A 24,947-nucleotide genomic window follows, 5' to 3' on the forward strand; every position below is an offset into this window, starting at 1 on the left:
ACAGAATTTTAGTAGAACAATGTGTTACTAACTGGGCCATATTTCAGTGACTGCAATAAAGAATTTCAGAGCTACGGTCTAGGTGATCTTATTTTAAAAGGTATACAACTTCAAAGCAATGAGATATGTTCTGCCGTGAAGCAGCACTGAACTTGGCTGGCTTCCCTACTCTCTCCTAACACAACAAAGGAATACTGTTCTTCAGCAGCAGACAGAAAATACTGGCACATATTTTCAGGGAGACACCTGTTAAGACTAGAAAAGCTTACACCGAGTACAGCAGAGGCAGCCACAGTGGCCCAACAAACCTCAGAGTTTCACAAGGCCAAGGGAAGAGGACAACCCTGCCATCGAGGCTCCAGATGCCACCATGCTGACTTCTTTCCCATCCCAAGTTGCCCCCTCTTTCTCAACTTGATGTAAATAGTTATACAGACAGCATAGATGCTTCATGTTCACCGGGGAAGAGTTACAAGAGGATGCTTAGCCACACTTCGCAGATGAAGTTCATCTCCCAGAGCAGCATTTCCCCTTCTTTCTCTAAGGAAAAAAACGCTTTCTCTAAAGAAAATTTCTCTAAAGAAAAAAACTGCAAAACACACTCGGGCTCCGGTCAAGAATTATCTGTACTTACTTCAGAAAGAAATCTCTGCAAGTAAACTATGCCAACTATTCCTGCTAGCACACTGCAAAAGCCTCATCCTTGAAGAGCTCGGGCAAAAGGCATGCTCATTATGACAGCAACTTGAGACACAGTAGATATATAAACAATATATCCTCTTCTACTTAAGAATGCAATACCCTATACCTTCATAGTCTCCAGTCTGGAGGGAGAAAAAAGGGGGGCAGGGAGGGAGTAAGGCCCACAGGAACTAAAAAGCAGCAGTTACTGATTCTGAGAAAAACCTTCCTCCTCGCAGTCACCAGTCCAGACTGCTGATACATGGCAATCCAGACTTTGACCTTCATAAGGCAGCCAAAACCTCATGATTAATATCCTTTGATACACAAAAAGGCTGACAAAAGTCTAGTCTGTCTTATAAACATAGTCCTAGATAAAACTTGTAAATGCACTCAGTTTAGTTTATTAAGAACAAATTTATTTGCACCTCCTTAACTCCACCTGCAAGCTTACTAAGCAAAACTTACAGGCTGTTTTCTTCTTATTGACAAGTCTGATCTCCAAAACCTACTTATGTAACTGCTCTGTGCTTTTGCCATAGCATGTTCTAAAACTAAGATAAAATGCTAGCAGTGCAGAAGCCAGGCTGAATGCTCTACTACCTGCTGCAGAAGCTTGTCCCCAAAAGCAAGGCAACAAACTGACATTTGGAGCAACAAGGTTAAATATTCAAATGCCGCCAGAACTGACAGGACAAGTCCAAGAGAGTAACAAAAAGCCTTAATCTATCCCACCTTCAGCTTTCTGAAATAGGACCAACAACCAAATAGCCCCTATCACCACATACCATGGATGTATTGTCATGTGAGCCAGCTCTGCGGTCAGTGTAAAACCCACACGTATGCAGCTGTGAACAGGTCTTCGGGGCTGCACACAATACTGCTCCATCAGCAACATCATGCAGAGATTGCAAAGTCCTCAGAATCTCCCAAAGGCAATCATCTTCAGGCCTGTGTGCAGAACATTAAACAAATCCACGCAGCACCAGCGGCTCCACTGGCCAAGCAAGTCTGGGGCAAACTCGGTTCTACTTTTCTTCAGGGATGCGGCAGGTTAACAGGTCTACCTGCAGCTTCCAACAGCAAGAGGAGAGGTGCTTGGCTGAGACGCCAAGGCAGCAGAAGCCGCAGGAGGGTTGTGCTGCTTCACACCATGCTAGTTCCGACAGCAGCGCTTACCAGTGATGGTGAGGTGACAATTAAGAGAAACCTCAATGCATTTCTGAGAATCAGAAGTTAGAAATAAGGAACACCCAAAACAAAGACTACCGAACTCTCCTTCAGCAGGCTACCAAACAAACAAACAGTTTTGCCATGTTCAAGTATATTACATACCGTTATCCATATGAAGTTACAGCAAGTTTTAGGACAGGTGTTAAACCTCATGTTTCAAAATTTAAAAGCACCTCTAACCAACATAAGTGAAACCTACCACAACGAGCAGATCCTCCTACTTAGGTTTTACACTTTCTTTTTAAGCACACAGAAGCGGCTACAGAACAGCGTTCCGCAGTCCAGCCCAACTCCCTCTGTGCAATGAGACAGACATGCAGAGAAAGAGCAACACTGAGTTTGGGGTGTGAAGAAATAAAGCAGGTGGCATTGTTGGTGACTTGGCTGTACTATGAGCAACTTGTCACGCACATCAAAATTTCATATGCAAACTCTCAAAACATGCTTGTTTTTAGCTATTAACCTGTACCTCCCTTCCTGCTCTTCCTAAAACCTGCTTTAATAAAATTATATTTTGATCACTTTCAGACTTCAGATTTCTGCTTCATAGCCAATGAACTTAACCCCATCTGTAACTAAGGAGATCAGAGCAAGGGCCTCAGAAGCAAACTGCTGGGATGTAAGCAAACACAGAGACTTCTTTAGAAAAAGTCCACTGTATACCACGCGCGCACTGCGCGTACACACACATGCACTCCAAAACGCTCAGACATCTTTCAAGGCTTTCACAACTCACTATAAATTCATACAAGTCATTCACAATTCCCTATAGTATAAAAACCCTAAACAGCTAAAAAAGACTGATTGTACCTCAGCACATGAAAGAGAAAACAAGACCACTTGTACTTCAGAACAGTTGGATTCAGCTACTGTTTGGTAAACGTACTGGCAATTGCATTTATTCCTGTGACTCAGTGTTTCCACAGCCTGTTTCTGATCCCACCGCCACCTGAATTACCCTGCAGTGCATCCCAGCTTTCTTTTGGCCTGTTTACACAACTTTACGTGGCCACGGTACTTCAACTCGTTACGCTGCTAGTGATTAACACAAACCTGCAAAAAGCAGAACACTTCGATTCTTTATAAAAAAGCTACGCAGAATGCAGTATTAATTTAATCTCATTTAGATAACTGAAAGATTCAGCATTTCATTCTGCGTAAGACGCTTTCTACTATGTTGAGGCAGCAAGCAAGGAATCAAAATAATGAGTTCACAGCCACATTTCTGGTTTTCACATAGACTGAAATTCCATAGACTGAAAGAATAAACTGCTGTATTGAACAATTAAGCAGCATTTCCTATCCACAGAAGTATATTCTCCTTTGGTGTCACTAAACACTGCACTGGTATCAAAGAACTCAGCTGTTCTTTAAAAAAAAAATTAAAAAATAATAATCCTCCTTCTTGCTGGCAAGGTGAATTACTGGAAGGCTCTTTCCTTGTCAAGGACAATGCGGGTTTGTATCGAGCAGACGTGGCAGGTTTGCCACTCCTACGTGTCTCCTCCCTGTTGTTAATGCAAACAGGGCAGTTCTTGAACCACCACACCGGGAGCAAGGGGCTGGACAGGGAGAAGAGGCAACCACGGACAGACTGGAATAGATGGCCCCAGCAACACACCACCTGGGGAGGGGACAGACGACAGCCCACGGGAAGTGTCCCCTTGTCACCGCAGGCATGTTTTTTGGCTCTTCTCCCTCCCTAAATAAACACAACCCGATGAACTGTACCTCTGCAAACTAATAACCCCATCAAGTTATTGCAGCCTCAGGAATCCAACACCAACATCTGTGTAAGATTCATTTCCCTGCCGGAGCTTCAGCCGATGATGCAGTCCCTCGTGCCCGGCTCGGCAGATGCCCACCTCTGCAGTCTACACAGCAGGAAGCAAGGGAGATGCTCCTCTGTAGGATCTACAGAAGGTTAGAGTATACAGGGTATGAGGTGGAAAGAGGTGCCACAGGAACAAGAACCGGTGAGGAAACACCAAGAATTCAATTATTTCAGCCTAAAAGAGATGGTTATATCTTAACTGTGTCAGTGAGAAAAAGGGCCATTACCCTCCCATTTCACCAGTATTTCCCAGAGCCAAATCAAAACGCATCCCCACGAAAATGGTTCGTGTTGCACATGCTGTTGGCTGCTACACCAGAAATTTATTTTTCTTGGATAGATTTTTGCCAGCCCTTTCAGTCAGGTTCAGCCAAGACACACTCTCTACTTCAGGACTTTTCAAAAGGACTAGATAATGTTTACTTTATGCCAAGACACCAGGCATGCAACAGGGGGAGAGGAAAAAAAAAAAAAAGTATCTGTAGAGAAAAGCAAGCCAGCTCCCACCTTCTGAGCACACTCCCCTGCAGTTCAAGTACCACATTTTTGGAAGGATCTCATGCTCCGACTAATTTTATTTGCATCCTGTGTGAAGCCTGCAACAAATATCCAGCAATTTAATAAAGAGTTGGAAAGGCAGAAGAGATAAACATTGGTCTGTTTCTTTAATTTGGACCTTTTGCAATCAACAGTATGTTATTTAATATCAGGCTCTGATTTGCAAGAATAGATTCTTCTAGAAGATGGGATATTTTTAGAAGATGTTTTGATTGGCAGCATTGAAACACCTCATACAAGAGGCAGAGCTTCCATCATTACCCCAGCCCTCCTCAGCTCCTCAAAAAATGAGATCAATCACATCAGGATGTATTTTTTTTTAATCAAAGACGTGTTTACCTCAGGAGGCTTTTCTTATTCTTTTGGGGGAGACAAGAGGGGGAGTGGATGGAGCACTACTTCCCAGGAATTATGCTTTTCTACAGAAGTAAATACTAGATATGCTTTCTTACTATTTACAAGCAAAAGCAGAGCATGTCATGTTCACATGCCTAGAAGCCAGGACAAAAGCCAAAAAGAGCTGTGGCAACTTTCAGTCAAGCAATTCATGAGCAAAGGCACCAAATGAAAATAGTTTGCAGTAGTACGTCATCTTCCAGACCTTAATGCCTGATAAAATTTAAAAAGATTCACAAAACCCAAAAGTAGAGAATACAGATTCTCGATCTATTGATTTCTAAAATCTGCTGCAAAGAATGTTGTCAGGCTGCCAGCCGATTTAACAACCCAAGGTCCAATGCATGATCACACCATGCACAGGATCGTTCACCATCGTAGTGATTTACACTTGGCTGAACCTGAGACTTTGCCACTTTAGGACAACACTCTTCTTCTGACTCATGTCAACGTTATTTGCACATGTCAGAAGAAAGTGTAAAAACACATGGTACATTTCCAAATGCATTCAAAAACTTCGAAGCCAAGCATTTCACAACAAAAGCCAACACAAAAGTAATTGTATCAGAAACAAAGAGCCATCGCTGCAAGTCGATTACTACATAGCCTCAAAGGGTCCAAAGGGCCAAGCAGGCTGAGCAGCCAAACTATTACGCATTTTCACTTCCAAAGCTGGGAACCCTCTAGGTCTGGGGAAGATATATGACAAAATGTTTTCATTAGCATAGCTGGAACTAGCTGTGGTAAGAACCCGAACCGTAACGCAGCCATTGTTCTTCAGTACTATCTTGCTCAAAGGGCGAGCAAGTTCACAAGTACTAGAGAGGATGGGATGTTTTAAGCAGGGGGAGAAGAAGGGGGGGGGGGACACCCCAAAAAAACAGACACGGGCACAAAAGGAAAACGTCCTTCTGGAATTATTGTACAGTCTCTTGCGATAAATGCCAGGACTTTAAAAGTGATACCAGCCAGCACTAAGCTAACAAGCAACTACAAGGGTTAAAAAAGGGGTGGATCGAGGTGGCATTTTTGCATGGTTTCTTACTTCCTCCGAGACACTTCCATAAAGCAAGAGATGACACATTTCTGTTCAGCTCTCTTGCCCTAATGTCTGGCAAAAACTGATCAGAGGTACGATGGAGCTGATCAATCCTTGAGGAAGTCAGGCAGCTGCTGTTCTTTGTGGTAGAGAGGAGGAGGAGGAGGAGGGGGTGCTACCTATTTGCTCCACTGCATTGTAAGAGACAACAGCATAAGCCACAGCTAAGTAGATAATCACAAATTCTCAGAACCTCCTTTATCTCACCAAGCATCAGCTAAACAAATAAAGCAAGATGCTTTTGGACAAGTTACTCTCAGAAATTAAATGAAACGCAGGAGAGCTCCACTACTCCAACTAATACTCCCATTTGTACCAGGTCAGCAATTCTCAAGGGCAGCAAGGACAGGCACACACACATCCCTGTATTTCTCATCTGAACAAAATCCCCAGTTGCTGGGCAAAAAGCACCCAACTCAATTTAAAAGTCCAGTCAATCTCTATAGGACTGGGGGGGGGTATGGAAATAGGAAAGAAAAAAAAAAAAAGAAAAAAAAAAAGGGAGAAAAGGCTTCACCAGATACATACTCTTGAAAATTTTCAGTCTCTCAGTCTGGAAGGAAGACTACAGTTTTCTCCCAGGCCTAATAAATTAAAGTGAAAACAAGTATTTTTCTAGTAAAACTACTAGGACAAGGCCCAGAACAGGAAGATCACTTTATGTACCAGTTTGACTAGTTGAGAAATAAAAACACCTACATGGGGGGGGGGGGGGGGGGGGGGGAGGGGGGGGGGAAGGATCCTACTAGAAAGCTCCAAAACAAAGCAGGGGGTGAGGGGGGTGTGTGTGTGTGTTTCAATTATGTAAGGCAAACATTTAAAGTAGCCAAGTGCTCTGGATGCAGATGGTTGTTATCAAGCAAACAAGAACTAGATGAAAGCTATTTTGAGGAATGCCGCAACATCAGAGCAAAACAATAAAGCGAGGATTTCTATGCCAGAGTCACCAAGTAACACTCGGCTACAGCAGTAGACTCTCATTAGCGGGGACCACTTCGTTACTGCTACAAGGGACTGCAGAGGTTACCTCCCCGACACTCCAGTCTTGCAGCCATTGCTTGCTCCAAGCATCACAACTAAAAGCTGCTGGGAATTTACGACCAAAGCCTTCAGATGTGACAACAACGAAGGGAAAAAACCCCGAGAGTTTTCTGTGCATTCTACCCTCTCTCGGAGTTGCATCGCTAAGCACTAGGGTTTTTAAGTTGAGGGAAGGATGGAAAAAGGAAGGACTGAAGCGGAAAGTGTGTGCAAGACAACTGGGGTTCCCGCGCACCCCAACCACTGACCCAAGCTGTGGGCAAACTCGGTTCAGAAGGAGCTCTGCTGCAGAAATTAGACGATGAGGAGAAATTAGATGCAGAGGAGATAGCAAACATGGAACTACTGCCCACTGGGGCAACAGAAAGAGCAAATGGGAAATTAATCTATATACGCACAGGGGAAAAAATTACATGCATACAGAATTCAAGTAAACACAACGGATAATTTTTCACTAGTTCTCCGTAAGGTCACCAGGCTTAAGCAAGTCACTCTTCCTTTAATTTATCACAGAAGAGTGCCTTGTCCTAGTGCACAAATTCACTTGCTCAAGCACATGAAAACACAGGTAAAATAAGCAACTCAATTTGCAGAGTGACTAATCTGCTTAGGGCTTACCTGTACCCAGCCTGAAGAGGCATTTGGTTTCATGAGTTTAACACAGCCAAAGCACGCCTGGTAACAGCAAGCAAACAGGGGAAAAAAAGGCAGATCTGTGCCATGACAACTAGGATGGGTTACAAAAGCTTTCTCTCTACAGAGGATACTATCTTGAAAATAAATACTACCTCAACAACCAGCGCACAGGAGAATTAGCTGCAAAAATAACCAGAACTCCTTATATTAAAAAGACTGGACATTAACATAAGAGGAGGACGCGAATGCAGGAGTGAGAGGAGGGGCACTAGGGCACATTTGACAAGTCAAAGATTCACACAAAAGAGTGAACCAGCACAGAGCCGCTGTAACTGGAGACACATGTAATTTCAGCCTGTTCTGTAAGAATTCAAACAACAGCTCATGTTCATGAAAAAGCTGCTAAAAAAACCCCACCAAACCCAGCAGTTACACATCTCATAAGCCAGTTTAAGATCTAATACACAAGACAACGTCAATCAAAGCCTTCAGGTAAGATTTTCTTCTAGAAGTATCACTTATTAAAAATAGGTTTAAATAACTTACGAGTTAAGTTGGTTTGGGCTTCTTGCCCATTTCCAGAGGCAGGGGGACAGCAGTGGGGAGTGAGCAAGGGCTGAGTCTGGAAAGCTGTCTTTAGGCACAATATGAATCATCACGCTGAAGAATTTTCTTTAAGTGGCTGGCTACTACTCAAACAGATTTATTTTATTTAAAATGGTAAGACTTTGGCCAATATGTGAGCAATGAACCTTGGAGAAGTCATTAGATGACACTTGGGCATGTACATTACAATGATACAGATTAATTTTCAAGTATTTTTCAATTTAATCCGCCTTGACATAGGAAAAGTGGTTAATGCCTTGAAAGATTTCCTAACGTGGTTACTTCCTCAAATTACTTTCTGCTGTCTCAGTATAAACAGCATCTTGCCTTTGATTTTCAGAAATGCTTGCAAATGGCAGGAGAGCTACCTACAACGCAGGAGCAGAGAGAATAATTTTCTTGTTTCAGTCTGAGACAGTAAAAAGCCAACACCACAAAATGTTGCATACATGGAGCAAGAGCCCTGCAAGTGTTCTGCATTCAAAATGCAGATCCACAGAAGGCTAATTGTCTCATTTTTTTGAAATAGCCAGCACTGGAATAGCAGAAGTCACATGGAGAAGGGCTCCAATTCACACAAAAATAGGCAGATTTAGCTGCTGCAACTTTTATTCACGCCACTGTCCCAGTCTAGGAATAGTAACTGGCTGCTAAACAGAAGTATCTTCCCCTTCGCCACTGGGATGTGAGCCTCTAGCACAGAAAAAAAGCCACAAGGAACATGGAGAGCCCGTTACCTCTTCACAAACCACCCAGATTGGGAATTGGGACCGCAGGAGGTAAATTTTGTCAGAAGCTGCCAAAGCTGTGCAGAGCCAAGACGCCGAGCACCAAAGCACCTTCAAAGCTGCCTGTCTCTTGCTCTGCTCTGCGTGCCGATACCCACAGCACCCAGGACAGGACAGGACCTGAAGTAACGGCAGCAGAGAGACGGCAGGTGAGCACCGAGCATCGTGCCCAGCCGCAGAGCTGCTGCGCCATACCTTCTTCTGAGGGTGTGGGGAAGGTACACACGGCACGCACAGGCCGCCAGCGGCCACCGCAGCCACCTCTGAACACATTCACCTCCTCCTCCAGCACTTTGAAGGCCACTCACCGTGGGTGACAGCACAACACAGTGCTTTTGCCACCCCGAACGCAGAAGCGAGTCAAAAAACCCCACCAGTGTGCAAAGCACTGGGTTTGTTTATGATTTGGTGTCGCCTCCCTGCAACACAACGTACCTTTACTTGGCGTAACAGCCAGGAGAAGCAACTCCCACAGGCACATACAGCCCCTGCGAGTGAAACCGCTCATCACTCCCTGTCTGCAAGCACCGAGCACACGCCAGAGAAGGAGCAGCAACGTCTGCAACAGCCAGAGACCCAGGACCCAACCAGGATGGCACGCTGCTGCATTAAAAGGTGTCCTCTCCAAAGTTCCACGGGCACAAGAAACATGTGAACTACTAGTCAGCTTCTGATGCAGACAGAAGACAAGGGCAGGGCAGGACCAGTTGTCACTACGCCCAAGCTCTGCAATTATGGCAGAGAAAAATCAGAAAGCGGCTGTGCAGTCTGGCCAGGAACGTCCGTAGCCTCCGGCCAGTCCATCAGCTGCATCCCGAGGGCACCGAGCAGCACAGGGACCGGCTTGCAGCAGCTTCCCACTCACAAGCCAGTGGGGCAAGGCCAAAAGCTCAGAAGACTTAATACCTAACTCAATAATACAAAGATGAAATACCTAACTCGATAACAGAAAACCACAGATGAGATACACGGAAGTGAGATGTTCATGCACTGATTTTAAGCTAATCTGGAAAGTAGGAATTTCTTGCCAGGTTCCTACAAGTGATTTAATTGCAAAGTCATCTAAACTGCAGTGCCTTTCACTGACCTCCACTGCTTCTGTTCACCTAACTGGGTGGAAATACGGGGCTAGGTACACGGCTACTGACACACAGCTCAAACTTACACCCACTCAAATACGTGCACACAAACATCCTTCTCTGAACACTTTTTCTCCAAGAAGCCACTTTTCTGTGATGTCTGTCTATTGCATCTACATAAAACCCCTTTGCTTCTTACTCAAGAGCTGATGGAATTTGATAACGCAATGTAACATCACCAGCCCCGAAACAGCGAAAGCTCAATACTGGTCATAAAGTAGGAGCCGCCAGGGAATTCACTAAATGCAGATTGTCTGTAAAGCCGTATGAGCTTCTCTGCTACAAAGGCCTCTAAATGGAGACATCCAATTTTTAACTCAACTAAGCTCACAGAGACCCCCACCCCCCCCAATGCAAACAGGGTAACAGCTCCAAACATTTAACCGAGTATCATGGAAGGTGATGATGAGCCCAGCACACAGGCTGGATAAACTGAGATATTTTTGACCTGGACCTGGAGAGTGAGTAACATCATAGTATTCGCAAAGCTTTACCTGTAGTATCAGAGAGGAAAGACTTTGTGACAAACATTCCCAAGATGACTGAAGTTCTCTTGTTTTCTGTTTGCTGGCCAAGACAAGTTCAATCTACCAACGGTGGCTGACTCTGGACAACACATCAAATCACTTTCCCCTACCCAGCATCAATTCTGCTCCGAACAGAAAATACAATTAGACTTCCCTCCAATTCACATTGCCTTCCATTAATATTTTAAAGTCCTCCCTTCTACAAATAAAATCCCAGCAACATTTCTTACAACATCGTTATATGTTACTATGGAAACTGCTAAAATGTCACAAATACAAAAGGCTAAAGCTCTGCTCCATATCTGCTCCTGATCCTCCTTATTTCCCTCTTTCAATAATCAGGTGACCAAATGTTTTCAGCCTAATAAAAAAAAGTTACTGTTACACTGGGGGGTGGTTTGGGGTGGGGGTTTTAGGTTTTTTTTCCTGTGCTGCTTTAAGTTACTGAATATTTTATTAAGCAAGCAGCCAAATGAAGTCACATTTCACAAATCCACCCTGCTGGGAGGCGCTTTTTAAGAAGTGAAATGGCACTCAAAACTATCTGACAAACTCAGTGCTATATGGTGCTGCAAGGAGACACCTGAAACTGCAGAGATCTGTGTCAAAAACTGCCCCTTTCTCCCACCCCCCCGACTGTTCCACTATGTAAGTGAGAGACAACTCAAATTACGTATTTTTACAGAGTAAGGACACACACATTTCGTGGATAAAGGGAGCTATAACTCTTCAAAATGGGCTAAGTGTCTTCAAGAATTGAGCACTTCTGGAAAGAGCATGCTTATGCTCATTCATAAGACAACACAAATTAATCTGCTTCAGAAGCAGAAGCGTCACGAGATGTGCCAGCCGAACTCTGCCACCACTATCACAGGGAACATCTCGTTTTGCAGTTAAGACATCATGGTTGCACATGAGCACCGGGGAGAAAACAGCCATCTGCCAAGTTGCTCACCTTCACTAACCTGACAGCTTACAACTAACAGAAGAGCTTTAAATACATCACTCTGTTGACCTCCCTGTTTGGGCACAGCAACCAGCCACGGACAAGCGCTGGAACAAGTGTGTTTGGGCAAAAAGTTGAAGGCTGGTTTTGGGGGGGAGCAGGAAATAAGAAAGCCACCTCCAACGTGACCAATCTGCAGCAAAATTTTTGAGACACCCCATCCTCATAACAAAATCAGTGAATTTAAGGTCTCAACAGGGCAAGTCTCTTGACTGTCCCCTTTTAAATATCCTCCTTCACCGAAGTATCAACCCCCACACTGCTGACGGGATGCAATTTAATAAAAAAGCACGTTCTACAGGGAAATCCCAGGCAGCGTTAACAAATCCTTAACTCGGCGTGCCCGTGCCAGGTACCCTTCCCATAAATAGCTCGTTCAGTGCTGAGGTCAAAGCTGGAGCAGGCATTCCAGAAAGTAACCTTATCACAGAGAAGGTCAGAAGGGGGAAGAAGGAAAAATAATTAAAAAAAAAAAGCTGGATGTTACTTAAGAAATAATTTCATTGCATTGACAAGGAGCACATTGGCAAGTCTTTCAAACACAGAGAGCCACAACCAGAGGATGTTAAGAGACTCCTCCAAGCACAGTGGAGATCTGAACCATCCCCAGTTCCCATCTGGCTCCAGAGATGTGAAGGGCAGCTACAACAGACACAACTGCAATCCAAGTTTCTCTTTCCACCTCCCAGCTGAATCACTAGTCAATACACAAGCCTTCACCTATTTATATCCCTAAGTCCTTCCTTTCATTCAGAAATCCAGCAAGTAAAACCTAAGTCAATTTTTCAAGTCCTCTTCTACCTCAAGCGTTTTATCGGAGGATGGCCCGGCAAAGCCAGCCAGCTCTCCAAGCCTTTGGAACGAGACACTTGCAAAACGCACCATATCCAGGGTGTGCCCAAAACATGCTCCATGGAAAAATCTACTGGGGTAGTGCCAGTTTAGCAAGGAAAACATTTTCCCCCAGCTGGAAGTCTAGCGCAGTGCTGCTGCCGAGCTAGTGCAACCAGAACGTATCTGCTGGAAGGGAGAACAAAGGAGGGAGGGGGGGGGGAAGCCCATGTTACTGCATAATGACAATCAAAATCTTCCAGGAAGAATCACCTGCCTGTGAAGTACACCTTCACAAACTCTTCGAGGAAGTCCATGCTTGCCACTGCTTCAGTTTGAATCTTAGCACGTAGTAATTTTTTGTCTTGTGCCAGCATTAACAAGAATAAAAACACAGCTCTGAATTGTGGCTGCTTACAGATGCTGCTGTAACGCAATACAGAAGTCTTTTTTCCCATCCCCCACACCGGTATATTAGACTTCAATATTAGAGATCAGCTCTGAATGGGGCCCCTTTCCCTTGCTCAAACACTAACTTCAATTTCACATGAGATTGTAGGAAAGCAGACAAGTTACCACACTAGGTTTTTAATGCCAATTCACATTCACAAACTTCGCAAACATTTTCTTCTGCTGCTTCAGATGCTGTTACAGGCTCTTTCCAATGAAAAGTAAAGTAAATATTTATGCAACCCTCTCCAAAGTGTCACCCACAAGTCCTAAAAAAATCTGAACTAGAGCCCATTCTTACTCGCTGCCCCACTGGGTCAGGGCTATAGAGACAAAGCATAGCTTATTGGTAGTGCCAGACACCAAATCAGTTCCAGCCCTCCACATTATCTTTAACACACCAGCCCAGTGCAGCCCCACGGCCCAAAAAAACAGGCAGAGAAGATCTGAGACTGAACAGAACCACCCAAAACCCTGCAAGAGCACTACCGGCATCTGCAAGAAAGATGCAGGCAGATACTCTGTCTGCATCCAACACCCCACCCCAAATTCAAATACCTGCCCGCACCACAGCACCTGACTCTGCTGTTCATTCTTCGCACACACGAACCAACACTGAGTGCCAGTTCCCTTCTGCTCCCCCCGAAACAACTGGAAAGATAAATTTTATTAAACCAAGGCATCAATCTCCTTCTCGGATAAAACCAACAAGACTGCCTTAACAGAGTTCTGTGGCTGGCAATGTGAGTACCTACATGGAGAACACCTAACCTCCCTCCCGTACTCCAGTACGGTCTGAACGAGGATCAAGGCTCGAATAAAAGTCAGAAGCAACTTATTAGAGACTCATTGTATCTATAAAAGGTGTACTATGACCAACATTTCTTGGAGAAATAACTGACTTTTTTTTTTTCTTAAGATCTTTCTCAAGTAGTGTTCTCATTTGCCCTCTTTTCTTAAAAGCAAGAGGGACTTGCAAAGTGTCCTACTTTGGATACCTGATTAAGCATTTTTGAACAATGAACTGCTCTCTGCTATTCTGCTTTCAAATGCAAAGCAAGAACATGTTCAGGATTTGCTCTCTTTCTGTCTTCCCAACGGAAAGATGCTTGAGGGACAGCTCTCCTGCCCAACACATTGCTGCTGAGCAGCACACGGATTACAAGCAATTCAGGTACGACATATGCAAGTTTTCATAAGGACCTGAAAAACAGAAGGTTGAGCCCTGTGCTGTCGTCAGTACCTACAAGCACAGCCAGAAGTCAAGAACAAGAAAAAGACTACAAAGAGCCAAGCTGGTAACTGAGAAAGTCACAAAGAGCAGAGGCAAATTTCTAGGATTGCCCTGCATATATCAGTTAGTGAACGTGTTTGTGACCAGCAGGAAAAGCTTCCTGAGTCCCCACAGCGTGGGAACTGCCATCTGAATTACAGCTCCACGAAGTCACAGATTTGAGAAATGCTATCTAATAGCCCTTGAGATACAGGATTCCTCATCGCGCTCTCGCTTGAAAAATACAATCAAGGGAGAAAAATCAGAATCTCTAAATCCTATCTCTGCACCTACCCCTCGAACAATCGCTGACGCAAGTGCCACACGCATCCCTCTCCAATGCAGGACTTCGAAATTAGTGCTGACAAAAGCACTTCTTAGTGAGAAATCTTCATTACTACTCCATGTCTAGCAATTCTGAAATCCAGGCAGCACAATGTGGCACAGTACAGGGAGGAGTCAACACACGGGCTTCCAAGGCTGTGAAATGATTCACCGCAACACCAAAGCGCAGAAGGTGCTCGGATTTCCCACCAGTAAATGGGGATAATTGAAGTGTACTTAGGCATCGTGGCCACAGGCACTGTAACAACCACAGCCGAACGCGCTGCAGGCACTGTCTGACCCTTGTAAAAGGTGGTGTGAGAAGTTAGTCACAAGGAACTTCAGTTCGTTCTCAGCAGCTCAATGTAACTGCCCATCAGGACAGAGACTCTCCAGGTGACACACCTGAACTAAAAGATAAGTTCCAATTAAATATTTGCTCGAAAATTTTGCTGTGGTACACAGACCAAAGTTGAGGGTTGTAAAGACTAAACCACATACCACTCACCACCTAATGACTACGTTTGCTGCTCGACATAGGTAACAAAGCAGCCAAAAATAATTGGCAAATTCTGATGAAACTAGTCTACAGTCAAATGTAAGACAATCAAAGAAACCGACCAGTCTGAGAAAAGCAACTACTATAAAGATGCACAAGCCACATGAAATGTATCCTACTTATATGTACTAGTACAGGGCCACAGAAGCACCAGGACTTTGCTAACTTGCTAAACCATCACTTGGCCAAGTAAGCCAGAGCTCAGCCAGCCGCCCTCCAGCACTGGGAGGAATTTGCATGTCCTGCTCCGAGCGACATCAGTTCCTGATCCTGCCACGCTGACAGCTGCATCTGGGCCCTTGCACAGCTGCACAGGTTTCACCGCTGCCTACGGTCACACCCAGCCAAAGAAGTTCAAGACGATCCTCTGCAGGGGAGGCTCCGACCTGCCTTCGTCACCACCAAGCAGAGGCAACGCTGCCCTTGATCCGAAGTCTGCCACCGCACACGCCTTTGCAGCGACATAAGAGGATCTTCGCTGTGAAGCAGGGCTGCGTGTTATTAATCGGAGAGCAAACAAAATGCAACGTGGTGGTCCTCGATCCACATAAACCTAAGGCTCCATCAGGAACCACCCCTGCCTGCACACGCTTTCTTTCCCCATCAGTTGCATGAGAATCAAGAGTGCGTTGTTAAACCAAGCCCATAGCTGGCAGGGCTTCCCAACAAAGGTGTAACGAATACCTCCCTGCTTGTTTATGCATTACATGATGGCCTGGTTATGCACCTGAATGACAGCACCTTCCTGGGCAGCAGATCTGCAGGTGCTTTAAAAGGACCTACCAAGTTCTGACAGATCACCAATGCAACCGGAAAGATGCAGTTCCTCAGAGAGATGCTGTTATATAGCCGGGATCAGGCGGGCCAGAACAGTACAAATGCTTCAGAACCTGTCCTTGACCAGACACTGATTCTGGAATGCCACCATGCCAGAAAAACTCAAAGGTCAGCTCTTATCTAAGCATGATGTAAACACGTCTGTTGTTTCTTTTGCATCCTTCCACTTGAAGCCCAGAGGCAGTCAGTGACATGGCCATGTACTACAAGACACACTGTAGCGTGTAACTCTGAAGGTCCAAAAGCAAACAAGCATCTTCTTGGGGGAAGGCAGGGACACCCAGGAGTGATACATAACCAAAGGCTGCTGACTGAGGGACGAGAGAGAAGGTTTGACACCAAGATATTCTGTCTCCCTACCAAAATTAAAATAACCCAGGTAAAAGTCTTCCTTCTAATAAGTTCAGCAAGCTGCAAAATCCAGCCAAACTTGAGCAACCCTGCAAGCAGCAAAAAGCCTTCGCTGCTCTGTGCTCACACAGATGGGGAACAATGGCTCTGTACAATAAGCTGGCCCAAGGCAGCTTCCCAGTGGAAAAGTCAGCTCTTGCCCTTCCTGTCTCTTAGCACTACTTTGAAAGGAATGATATTCAGATGGACTCAGACACTCGTACCAGCTTTTAAGGTCGACTTCAGAGTTTTGCTGACAAGCACAAACGTGCATTCACAGCCTCAACTTCAGTAACACCAGAGCTCGTGAGACCCAACGTCAAAGCACTCATGCCATCACAACAGTCAATCCTGGGAAGGCCAATTACTAAATATCCACAGGCATAAACTTTAAATGAGGTTTGCTGGGCCTGGCCTAGATGCCAGTATGCATACACACCAGCTTCTGAATCTATACACAACAGAAGGAGCGTTCTTTTTATTAGCTTTAAAATCTTTGGCTTTTTAAGAGTACTTGGGAGGCTGGGGAACGTAAAGGCATGACTAACACAAAGGGCAGAAAAGTCAGCAAAAAATTTCATGCATCATGTCTCCGAATACCGCACTTCCTCTTGGGATTAAGAGGAGTGGCAAAGAAATTTCACTTTGCTAGACAACACGTGAATCTATGAAACCCACAGTGTGGGAAATCTAAAACTACTTTGGCCAGAATTTTAATCAAATGTCTCCTCTAATAACTATCACAATACTTATAAATGCAATTTTACTACTAATCCCAACAGTAAGTTTCTGGACATTATAAAACAGGAATAAAGCTATTAAACTCTTTTTTTCTAACAGCACCAGAACACCTTTACGTCCAGCCAGCAGCGATCACATGCTCAGCTACTAGGTTTGCACTGAAAGCCGAACTCATGCCACGTTTAAGACTTCACATACAGCAGTTGATCCTATGCTAACATCTCAAAACATGATGTGACATTTAGCTGGAATTTAATATTCAAGAGCTGCAACATCTGTTTATCAGCACTCATCCATATGAGTGTGTTTTTGGAGGATGCTGACCAAGTACTCACACTGTTCACGTCCTCCTACTGAGCTCAGTAAAACTTGCGTCACACAGCGCTCGACCAGCCATTAACACTACTTTGGACAACAGGCATCAAAATAGATTTGGTTGTTTCTCCACAGAGATCTGAACAAACCCAGGATGCAAGAGTCCTCGCAACCATTTCATTTCCAGCCTTGATCAGAAAGCCATCCGCGTTCCAAAGAGGACCCCTGTGACTGCTGCAGGGAGCTTTTTGTCGACCTTAGCTATACTTCACAGACTGAGGTTTAAGTTCAATAGGTCCATCAGGCTGGAAGAGATCATCTACTGATGCAAGCAAGATTTTACACAGACTAGACACAGAATATGGCCTTTTAAGAGACTTGTGCCAAACGCTGTGATATGCACTCCTAGGGAAAATTCTTGGTTTGGGGAGAAAAATTTCTTGACCTGTCAAGACCTTTTGCCTTGACAAGGATCTTCCACCTCCACACACACAAAATGACACCTAATACTTACGCAAACAGCATCCAGTTAACAATATAATTAGGAGGCTGTTGTCATAATTCAGTGCAACTCCCAAACAAGAAGAAAATTCCCAATAATAATCTCCCAGATTCAAGAAGAGAACACACTCGCTTCACACTTCCGCTAGCCCTTGGATCAAATCCATTCAGTTTTTTTCCAGACAGTTCATTTACAAAAAAAAAAAAAAAATAAAAAATAAAAAATTCCCCAGTCACAAGTATGCTGTCAGCTATAAAGATTCTGACTGGCCTTTCTTTACATGGTTTGCAACAAAGATTCCCACTGTAAAAAGACAAACATCTCATTTCAGGGAAGAGGTCCAACACACGATGGAGAGAACTGTTTATAGTATTTCGGGTTTGTATCTGCAGCATGCTTGCATCACTCCAGCCAGCCAGCATCTCCAGGACTTGCTGCCTCACAACACCACCACTGACTACCGTATGCACGAAGAATTTTATCTTCAGTGTTGCATGTGCTGCCTGAACTAGGCAGCTGCAAATCACACTACACCAGTTTTAACAACCACTCCTTTGATCTAAGCCCATCAAAAAAAGAAGTGTTCCTACAAAAACCAGACTGTCTGCCGCCACCTTTCACTCCACTCTCCCCCCACCAGAGGTAAGCAAAGCTACTTACAGTGGTACGTGGGGTTGTTCTGGGTCTGCTTTGGTCAGTTCCTCTTCTTCAACATCAGACTCTCCTCCCGAGCTGCTGTCAGTGACATCCGAGTCAAACGCTTGTTCGCTGGATCTCAAGTTGGCCATACCACTGGCCGTGAATCTCTCCAGTTCTTCCGATACAGAGTCGCTCTTCAAGAAGCTGCTCAGGCCTTCCGAAGTAACTGTCTCACTTGCAGCTTTCCTCAAGGCTGCTTCTGCTTTTCTGGTCAACATCAGCTGGCTCCGATGCCTCAGGGGGTCCAAAGTTGGAAGCTTGCTCAGAGTTTTCTCCAAGAAGCCACCCAACTGCTGCTGGATGTGTCTTTCCACCTGCTTTGCCTGCACCACCTGCAAGCGCTTCTGCAGCCTGCGGGCACGGCTCTCAATGTCTGCCTGCCGTCGCAGCAATGCCCTCGTCCTCATCTCAGAGCCAAGAGCACTGTGGTGACCGGCCAACAGAGAAGGTTTCTGCTCCTCCAACTTACTGCTCCCAAAGTCAGAGTGACTACCAACACTGGGCAACCTCATCTCTCCACTGCCACCCTCGAGCACCCACTGTTGCTCTGTGGAATTAAGGGAAGATTTGTTTGCAGTGCTATTATTGCTAAAGGGAGTTGTGTGCTCTGCATCAAGGCTTCTATGTGGAAGAGTGCAATTGGTCAACCCAGTCTTCAAGTCCCCCAATTCAGAACCTCCTGCATTATAGTCAACACCCTGAAGGGCAGCAGAAGGAGGAGCACACTTCCCACCATTCAGAGAACTAGAATTTTCATGGTCTGAATTGGTGCTTTTGGCCAATTTCTTGGCCAAGCCGTTTACAGGCGCTTGCGGGAGAGGTGGCTGGCTATTAGTACTCATCGTTTTTAGATTCTCCAAAGTGAATTCTAACACTGGTTGCCTCCCCAACAGATCACTTGTTTTCAAGAAGGACTGAGATAAGAGAGAGTGAGATTTAAGGACTGTCTGCTTGTTGAAGACTCCTTGCAGCTTCAGAGGCTCTTTTGAAGAAACAGATGTTACATCCGAGCAGAGATAAGAGGCCACTAGCGGCTGCAGCTTGCCCAGCTCTTCCTTTGTAGGGTTGTTTCGAAAATCTAAACTGGGATCCTCCGGAGCAATGGCTTTCCTTTTGGTGCCGTTGGCAGCCAGGAGGATGTTGTTGGCGTTGCCGTTGCTCTCGGCACTGCCAGGCGACAAGGTGGAGGACGGGGGAGCCAGCTTGAATCGGATGTGGTGAGCTTCAGCTGCTGCATCAGTGAGAGCGGGCGCCATCGCAGCCATTCAGCACAGAGAGACGGGAAGTCCAGCCTCTCCTGGTGCCGAGGCCAGCTCCACTGCCTCCCACTGCCGCTCCCGAGGGCAGCCTACGGAAGGGAAGGGAGAAGAGAAAGTCAGGCATTGCACTTACAGAAAATAAAACAAACAAGACTCACAAGAGCAGCGAGACTTATTGACTCGATGCTCTTGGTAAGGCCACGCAAGCGCCACGTTCAGCGGAGCATCCTCCCTCCATGGCCACCAGCCCCCTGCCCACAGCTGCCTGCGGGCACCAGGCAGCTGAAAACAGAAGGAGCAACGCGCAAGGGGGTCCCAGGATCTCCCAGAGCCAATGCCTGGCCGTAACTACTCCTCTCAACTCTCCGTCCATCCACCGAGCACACTTGCATCCTCCCGGACCTTCAGGAAAGGCCTGGCCCTGGTCACACCTATTCCTCAATGCCTGCAGCTCGCCAAATTAATCTTTTAAAACCCCGAGCCACATCCAATAAAACAGTTTTCGCTGCTTCTACTGCTAACTCAGGTGCATTAAAAATGACAAATTAGAACTATAATGTGTAACAGAGACAGAGCTTGAGGGGAACAAATCTCCATATGCTTAAACTCCCGGTGGCTGAAGAAAGCCCACCACCCCACAGCCCCCCACAATGCCACTGCTCCCCCGAAAGCCTGGGATTAAGAAAGTTGTTTCCCTGGTGTGTACGAAACCTGCTTTCCCAGAAGTACATTTCCAAATAAGCCAGGTGATTTCCAGTGTTAGCAATTCCCACTTCTCTTTCAGGAGCATGGATAAAGATTAACCCACACACACACCATGACAGAGCAGTTCTATGCTCTGACTGGAATAGCAAGCCATGGCTTAGCTCAACTAGATCAAACAAGTTAAGCGAAATAACCAAAGACCTTCATTCACGTACATTGCAACTGCTTCCCACCCACCTTCAAGCTTCTGGTCATTTACCTACTTTCTTTAGCACTAGAAGTGTCAGGGCTTTTGAATGCCTTTTGGTTTTGTTTTTTTTTGAGCTGCATTCACATAGCCCACAGCACAGGCTGTTCTACCAGTGCAACATTTACTTTATTTTCCTTCTGCTCCTGAAGTTATCTAGCAACTTCATATGCTATTACAATGTCAATTTAATAATAAAAAATTGCCCTGATCTCTTGCCTGATATGCCAAATCCTCTAATTTCACATAAATTTGCGTAAGCTTGCTGTAGCTGTTTGTTAGCACACCCCAATGACAAAATTAATATACCACTCTACAGGAAAAGTGAGGACGATCTCAAGTTTGGGTGTGTTGAAGGAGCACAACGGAACAGCCCGCTGTGTTTGCAGCCTTGTTCAGCCGTGCCGCAGCGGCTCCCGGGTGTCAGAACCCTGTCCCCACGCCAGGGACCACAGACGGACACCGGGGCATGAAAAACACCCACTATAAAGCCTGACCTTTTGTCAAAGGTCTGAGACGAGTTGGAGGGGCAAACCCACGACCCCACGGAGGGAAGGCCCGTGGGACGAGCCCAAAGCCGTTCGGTTTCCCGTGAGCATGTACCGTGGTCGACCGGCAGCTCCCCACCAGCTCTGCAACACAGACCAGGCACGGTCTCTGCCAAAATGCCACCAAAGCCAGCAAAGTGACACAGAGCAAGAAGACAAGGAAGAAAGGATGAACCGCCAGAGGAGCCGATTAAAATTAAAAAAATACTGAAGCTATTGCAACAGAAGTACGGAGATGTTAGAGGTGGGTTTAGACTTCAGAAGTCCCCTGTTCACAGAACGTAACGTATTTTGTCATCATATCTTGTCCTTACTGAAAAAAAAGATACCACATGCCGAAGAACTGACTGCACGCTTATTTAAAATGGCTTTTAGCCACCACTTGGGGCCATAAATAAAGACTGAAAATGACTATTCAGGGAGAAAAGGGAAAAAAAAAAAAAAAAAAGTAACTTTCAGGGAACTCTCCACTTATAGCTAAGATGCCCTTGGGAGAGGAGGAAGGCTGTCAGGATAGAGGACTTCCCCAACTCCAGCCACCTACCAAGACCTTCACTACAGCGACACGTACGCTGGGAATGACTGTTCGTAACGGTCGTTCTCAGTTGTGCACTAACAGGCTGGTCCATCTTCCAAAGGGAGACTCTGGATCACTGCTCTTCACCATGGTACTGCCGCAGCACTGCGAGATACGAGAGCAGCTTAGGAAACACCTGTACTGCAGAAAGGCAGGAAAACCTGCGCTTGGCGCTGGATGCAATGATTCTTTACGAACATACCCACACCGCACTGCAGTCATTTAGGAGTTTACACCCAGGCCAAAGAGAATTTTATGAGTAAATTTGTAGGTCATCAACTTCAGTTAAACAGCAAAAGAAAGCAGAAGCAAAACTTTCATACTGCCTTTTCCTCCGGGTTAGCAAACTCACTTTCAAAAGAAAACCCTCCTACTAAGCTACTGCAACTTTCCTTGGCTTTACTTTTAGTTGGGTGGACAGCATTTAAAATACTTTGGAAGCCTGGAAAGCCTCCCTTAAGAATAACACTTTGTTCTAGCAGCTTAAAGATGACCTCCAAAAGTTATTGGGTGTATTTTTTTTATTATTATTTTATTTAAGTCCTTAAAAACTACCTGCGTGCTAGACAGCACTGGTTTCTCTACTCTTATAAAACAATCCTTGGAAAAAAAATGCCAATCAATACTTGTAGGCAAGTTTCCTCCCTCCATCTGGAAGTTTTGGTTGCTAGTAAAGCCCTATTACACTTATCAGTAATTCCCAGCAGGGAACTGGAGGGGAGAGGGTGGCAAGGCCTCTCCAAGGTGACCATAGGAAGGAGGAATAAAGAAAAGGAAAGGTCATAGACTGGAATGGGAAGCTTGTTCACAGGGACACGGTCTTGAGGAACTTTCAAAGCATCCTGAGAATACTGCCAGTAATTCCAAGACTCATCCTGAATCTTTCGTCTGCCTGGGGGACTCAAACCACGCTGGTAGGTTCTCCCCGAAATGCTACCACCCAACAGTATCTGCAGATCGATGCGAGTACCCTTGGTCCCTTTTCCTCCAGCACTTCTCCACCAAGGGTCTACAGCTCCCAGCACTCAAGCCGACATGTGCATGACCAAGAGCTCTCCCCCTGCACAAGCCCTGCCGGCCACCGACCCTCTGGGCTAACGTGCCACCACGGCCCCACACCGCCGGTGAAGATCCACACGGAGCTGCTTCTGGAAGGCCAACGTGGCGTTTACAGCGTGTCTTAAGATAATACTCAAAATCCACGCACACGTTCCTCATTTTGACTTCATAACTAGTGCACTGCCAGAGCGGTTAGCATTCATTAACAGAGGGAAGACGAAAGGCCATAGCAAGCAGGTAAGAGAAGGTAACCGTAACTCACCCACCCTCCCTCGCTTCCCGAGGGGCGCAGGCGAAGCCACCAAGGGAGGAGAGTCACTGGCCCACCCCGGTGGCCTCACCGACAACTCCACATCAACTGCGACATCCCAGCTCTTACCACTTTTGAAACACAGAGCAGAGGGAAGAGCTGGAATAAGGTCGAGGCAACAAAGGGATGTTAGAAGAGGCACGAGGAAGGTGCCCAGTCACACTATATCCCAGAGCAGCTATCGGGTCACAACACCCCGGAAAATAATCCTTCGGCATGCTGACTTATTCAAGACCGTCTGCTTTTAAAACCCAATTTTACAACCAGACCTTGAAAGGAGAACTGGGTTTCCAAGCACATGATTTTGTGCAACACCTCAGAAAACAAGCCCAAAACGCACAGGGGAAGTTTCTGCACCCCCAAATCTTTGTGACAGCTTCTTGGCGAGAAACTGGGCACCCGTGCTTCCAGCGAGGCTCACAAGGAGATCGGGGGAGCTCCGAGTGCTAGACGCCAGAGGCAGCGATAGCCTCCTCTTTGCCTACCCACCCATCCACTCATTCCAGTTTCTCTCCCGAGGGGCTCTCCATGTCCCCCCACGGCCACAAGTGCCCCCCCCCCCCCCCCCCCCCAGCCCTGCACCCACCTGACCACATCACCTCTGCCTTCCATCTCTCCCAGCAGCACACACGTCTACCTCACATGTTTATATTCCCTGAATTACAGTTTAATCCCCCGACATCACACCCAAATTCCTGCACCTACTGTCTAGTTTCATCATGTGCCAAACCACACTGGGACGGCTCTTTACAGCTGCCATGAGGCCACCTCATGTCCCCTGACCTCCTCCTCCTCCAAGGCGCTTGCCCAAACCCACTTGGGCATGTGCCCCTTCTCCTGCGACCGGTAGGAGAAAGGAAGGCAGGAGGGTTACACGGTGGCCACACGGATTTAAGCTCGACACACCATAAATGATAAATAACCCCGGTTAGATATGAGCCTCCTCCAGCTCGCTACACGAGCACCCGTGAATGCCTTCACCTCCAAAGCTCTGTCCTACTCAACACCCAGGTTGTGCAGAGGACACATACACAAAGGTGCTGCTGCGTTAGAAGCAGTAAAAGCGAAGCTCCCCTGAAGGAAGTGAATATTGTACCAATTCCCACTTCCCCTCTCCTCCCCCGCTACGCATCAAGAGTGCGGCCAACCCCTGAATTTGTGTGGTTAAACATATCTTTTAAAGAAGTAAAAAAAAAAAAAAAAAAAAACAACAACCACCACCAAAACACACTCAAAAAAAGCCAAACTTGCTAGAACAAAATCCCTATACACTGACATTTTGCAACTGAAACACACCATCCATCCTTCTGAGCTCAGCAGAGCAACTTCAAATGCAGGCACGCAATACGCACGCTAACACCCTGAGCCCTAGAAACATCCTCCACATCAAAAACGTACATCTACCAAAAGTTATACCTGTTATGCGTAACAGATCCTCTACATGCCTTTTGTTATCATTTTTCAACATTTTATAGCTCTAAGACAGATGTTTACCAATTTAGAAAGAGATTTACATGAAAAGTAACTCTCCGAGCTTTAACTAAGGAAACATGACAGGCAAGTACAGGACGATAAACTTATCGATAAGCCGGCTATCACGTGCAGTTTGGCAGCCTGTACGCTTGTAATGACCTACATTTGGGAAACACTTTTTAAAAAAATAATAAAAAAAAGGTTAAGAACACACATAAGAACAACAGATTTTTACAATACATACATGAGTACCTGCCACATATATTAACACTACAGGCTCGCACCTAATCTCTCTGGGTAAAAT

The 24,947-nt window shown here is 45.7% G+C and overlaps 1 protein-coding gene across 5 annotated transcripts in view; it reads right to left on the reverse strand.

The window, feature by feature from the left end:
* The window catches only part of KANSL1 (KAT8 regulatory NSL complex subunit 1), a 100,367-nt gene that overhangs the window by 61,680 nt on the left and 13,740 nt on the right, over positions 1-24,947 (reverse strand). For all 5 annotated transcript variants that reach the window (XM_040617612.1, XM_040617611.1, XM_040617613.1 and 2 more), the window contains exon 2: positions 18,427-19,813. In XM_040617612.1, coding sequence (XP_040473546.1) covers positions 18,427-19,730 — 1,304 coding nt within the window. In that variant the 5' untranslated portion in view covers positions 19,731-19,813. The remainder of the gene's footprint in view (positions 1-18,426; positions 19,814-24,947) is intronic.

This window comes from Falco naumanni, chromosome 18 (genome assembly GCF_017639655.2).
Source record: "Falco naumanni isolate bFalNau1 chromosome 18, bFalNau1.pat, whole genome shotgun sequence".
Classification (NCBI taxonomy): Eukaryota; Metazoa; Chordata; class Aves; order Falconiformes; family Falconidae; genus Falco; species Falco naumanni.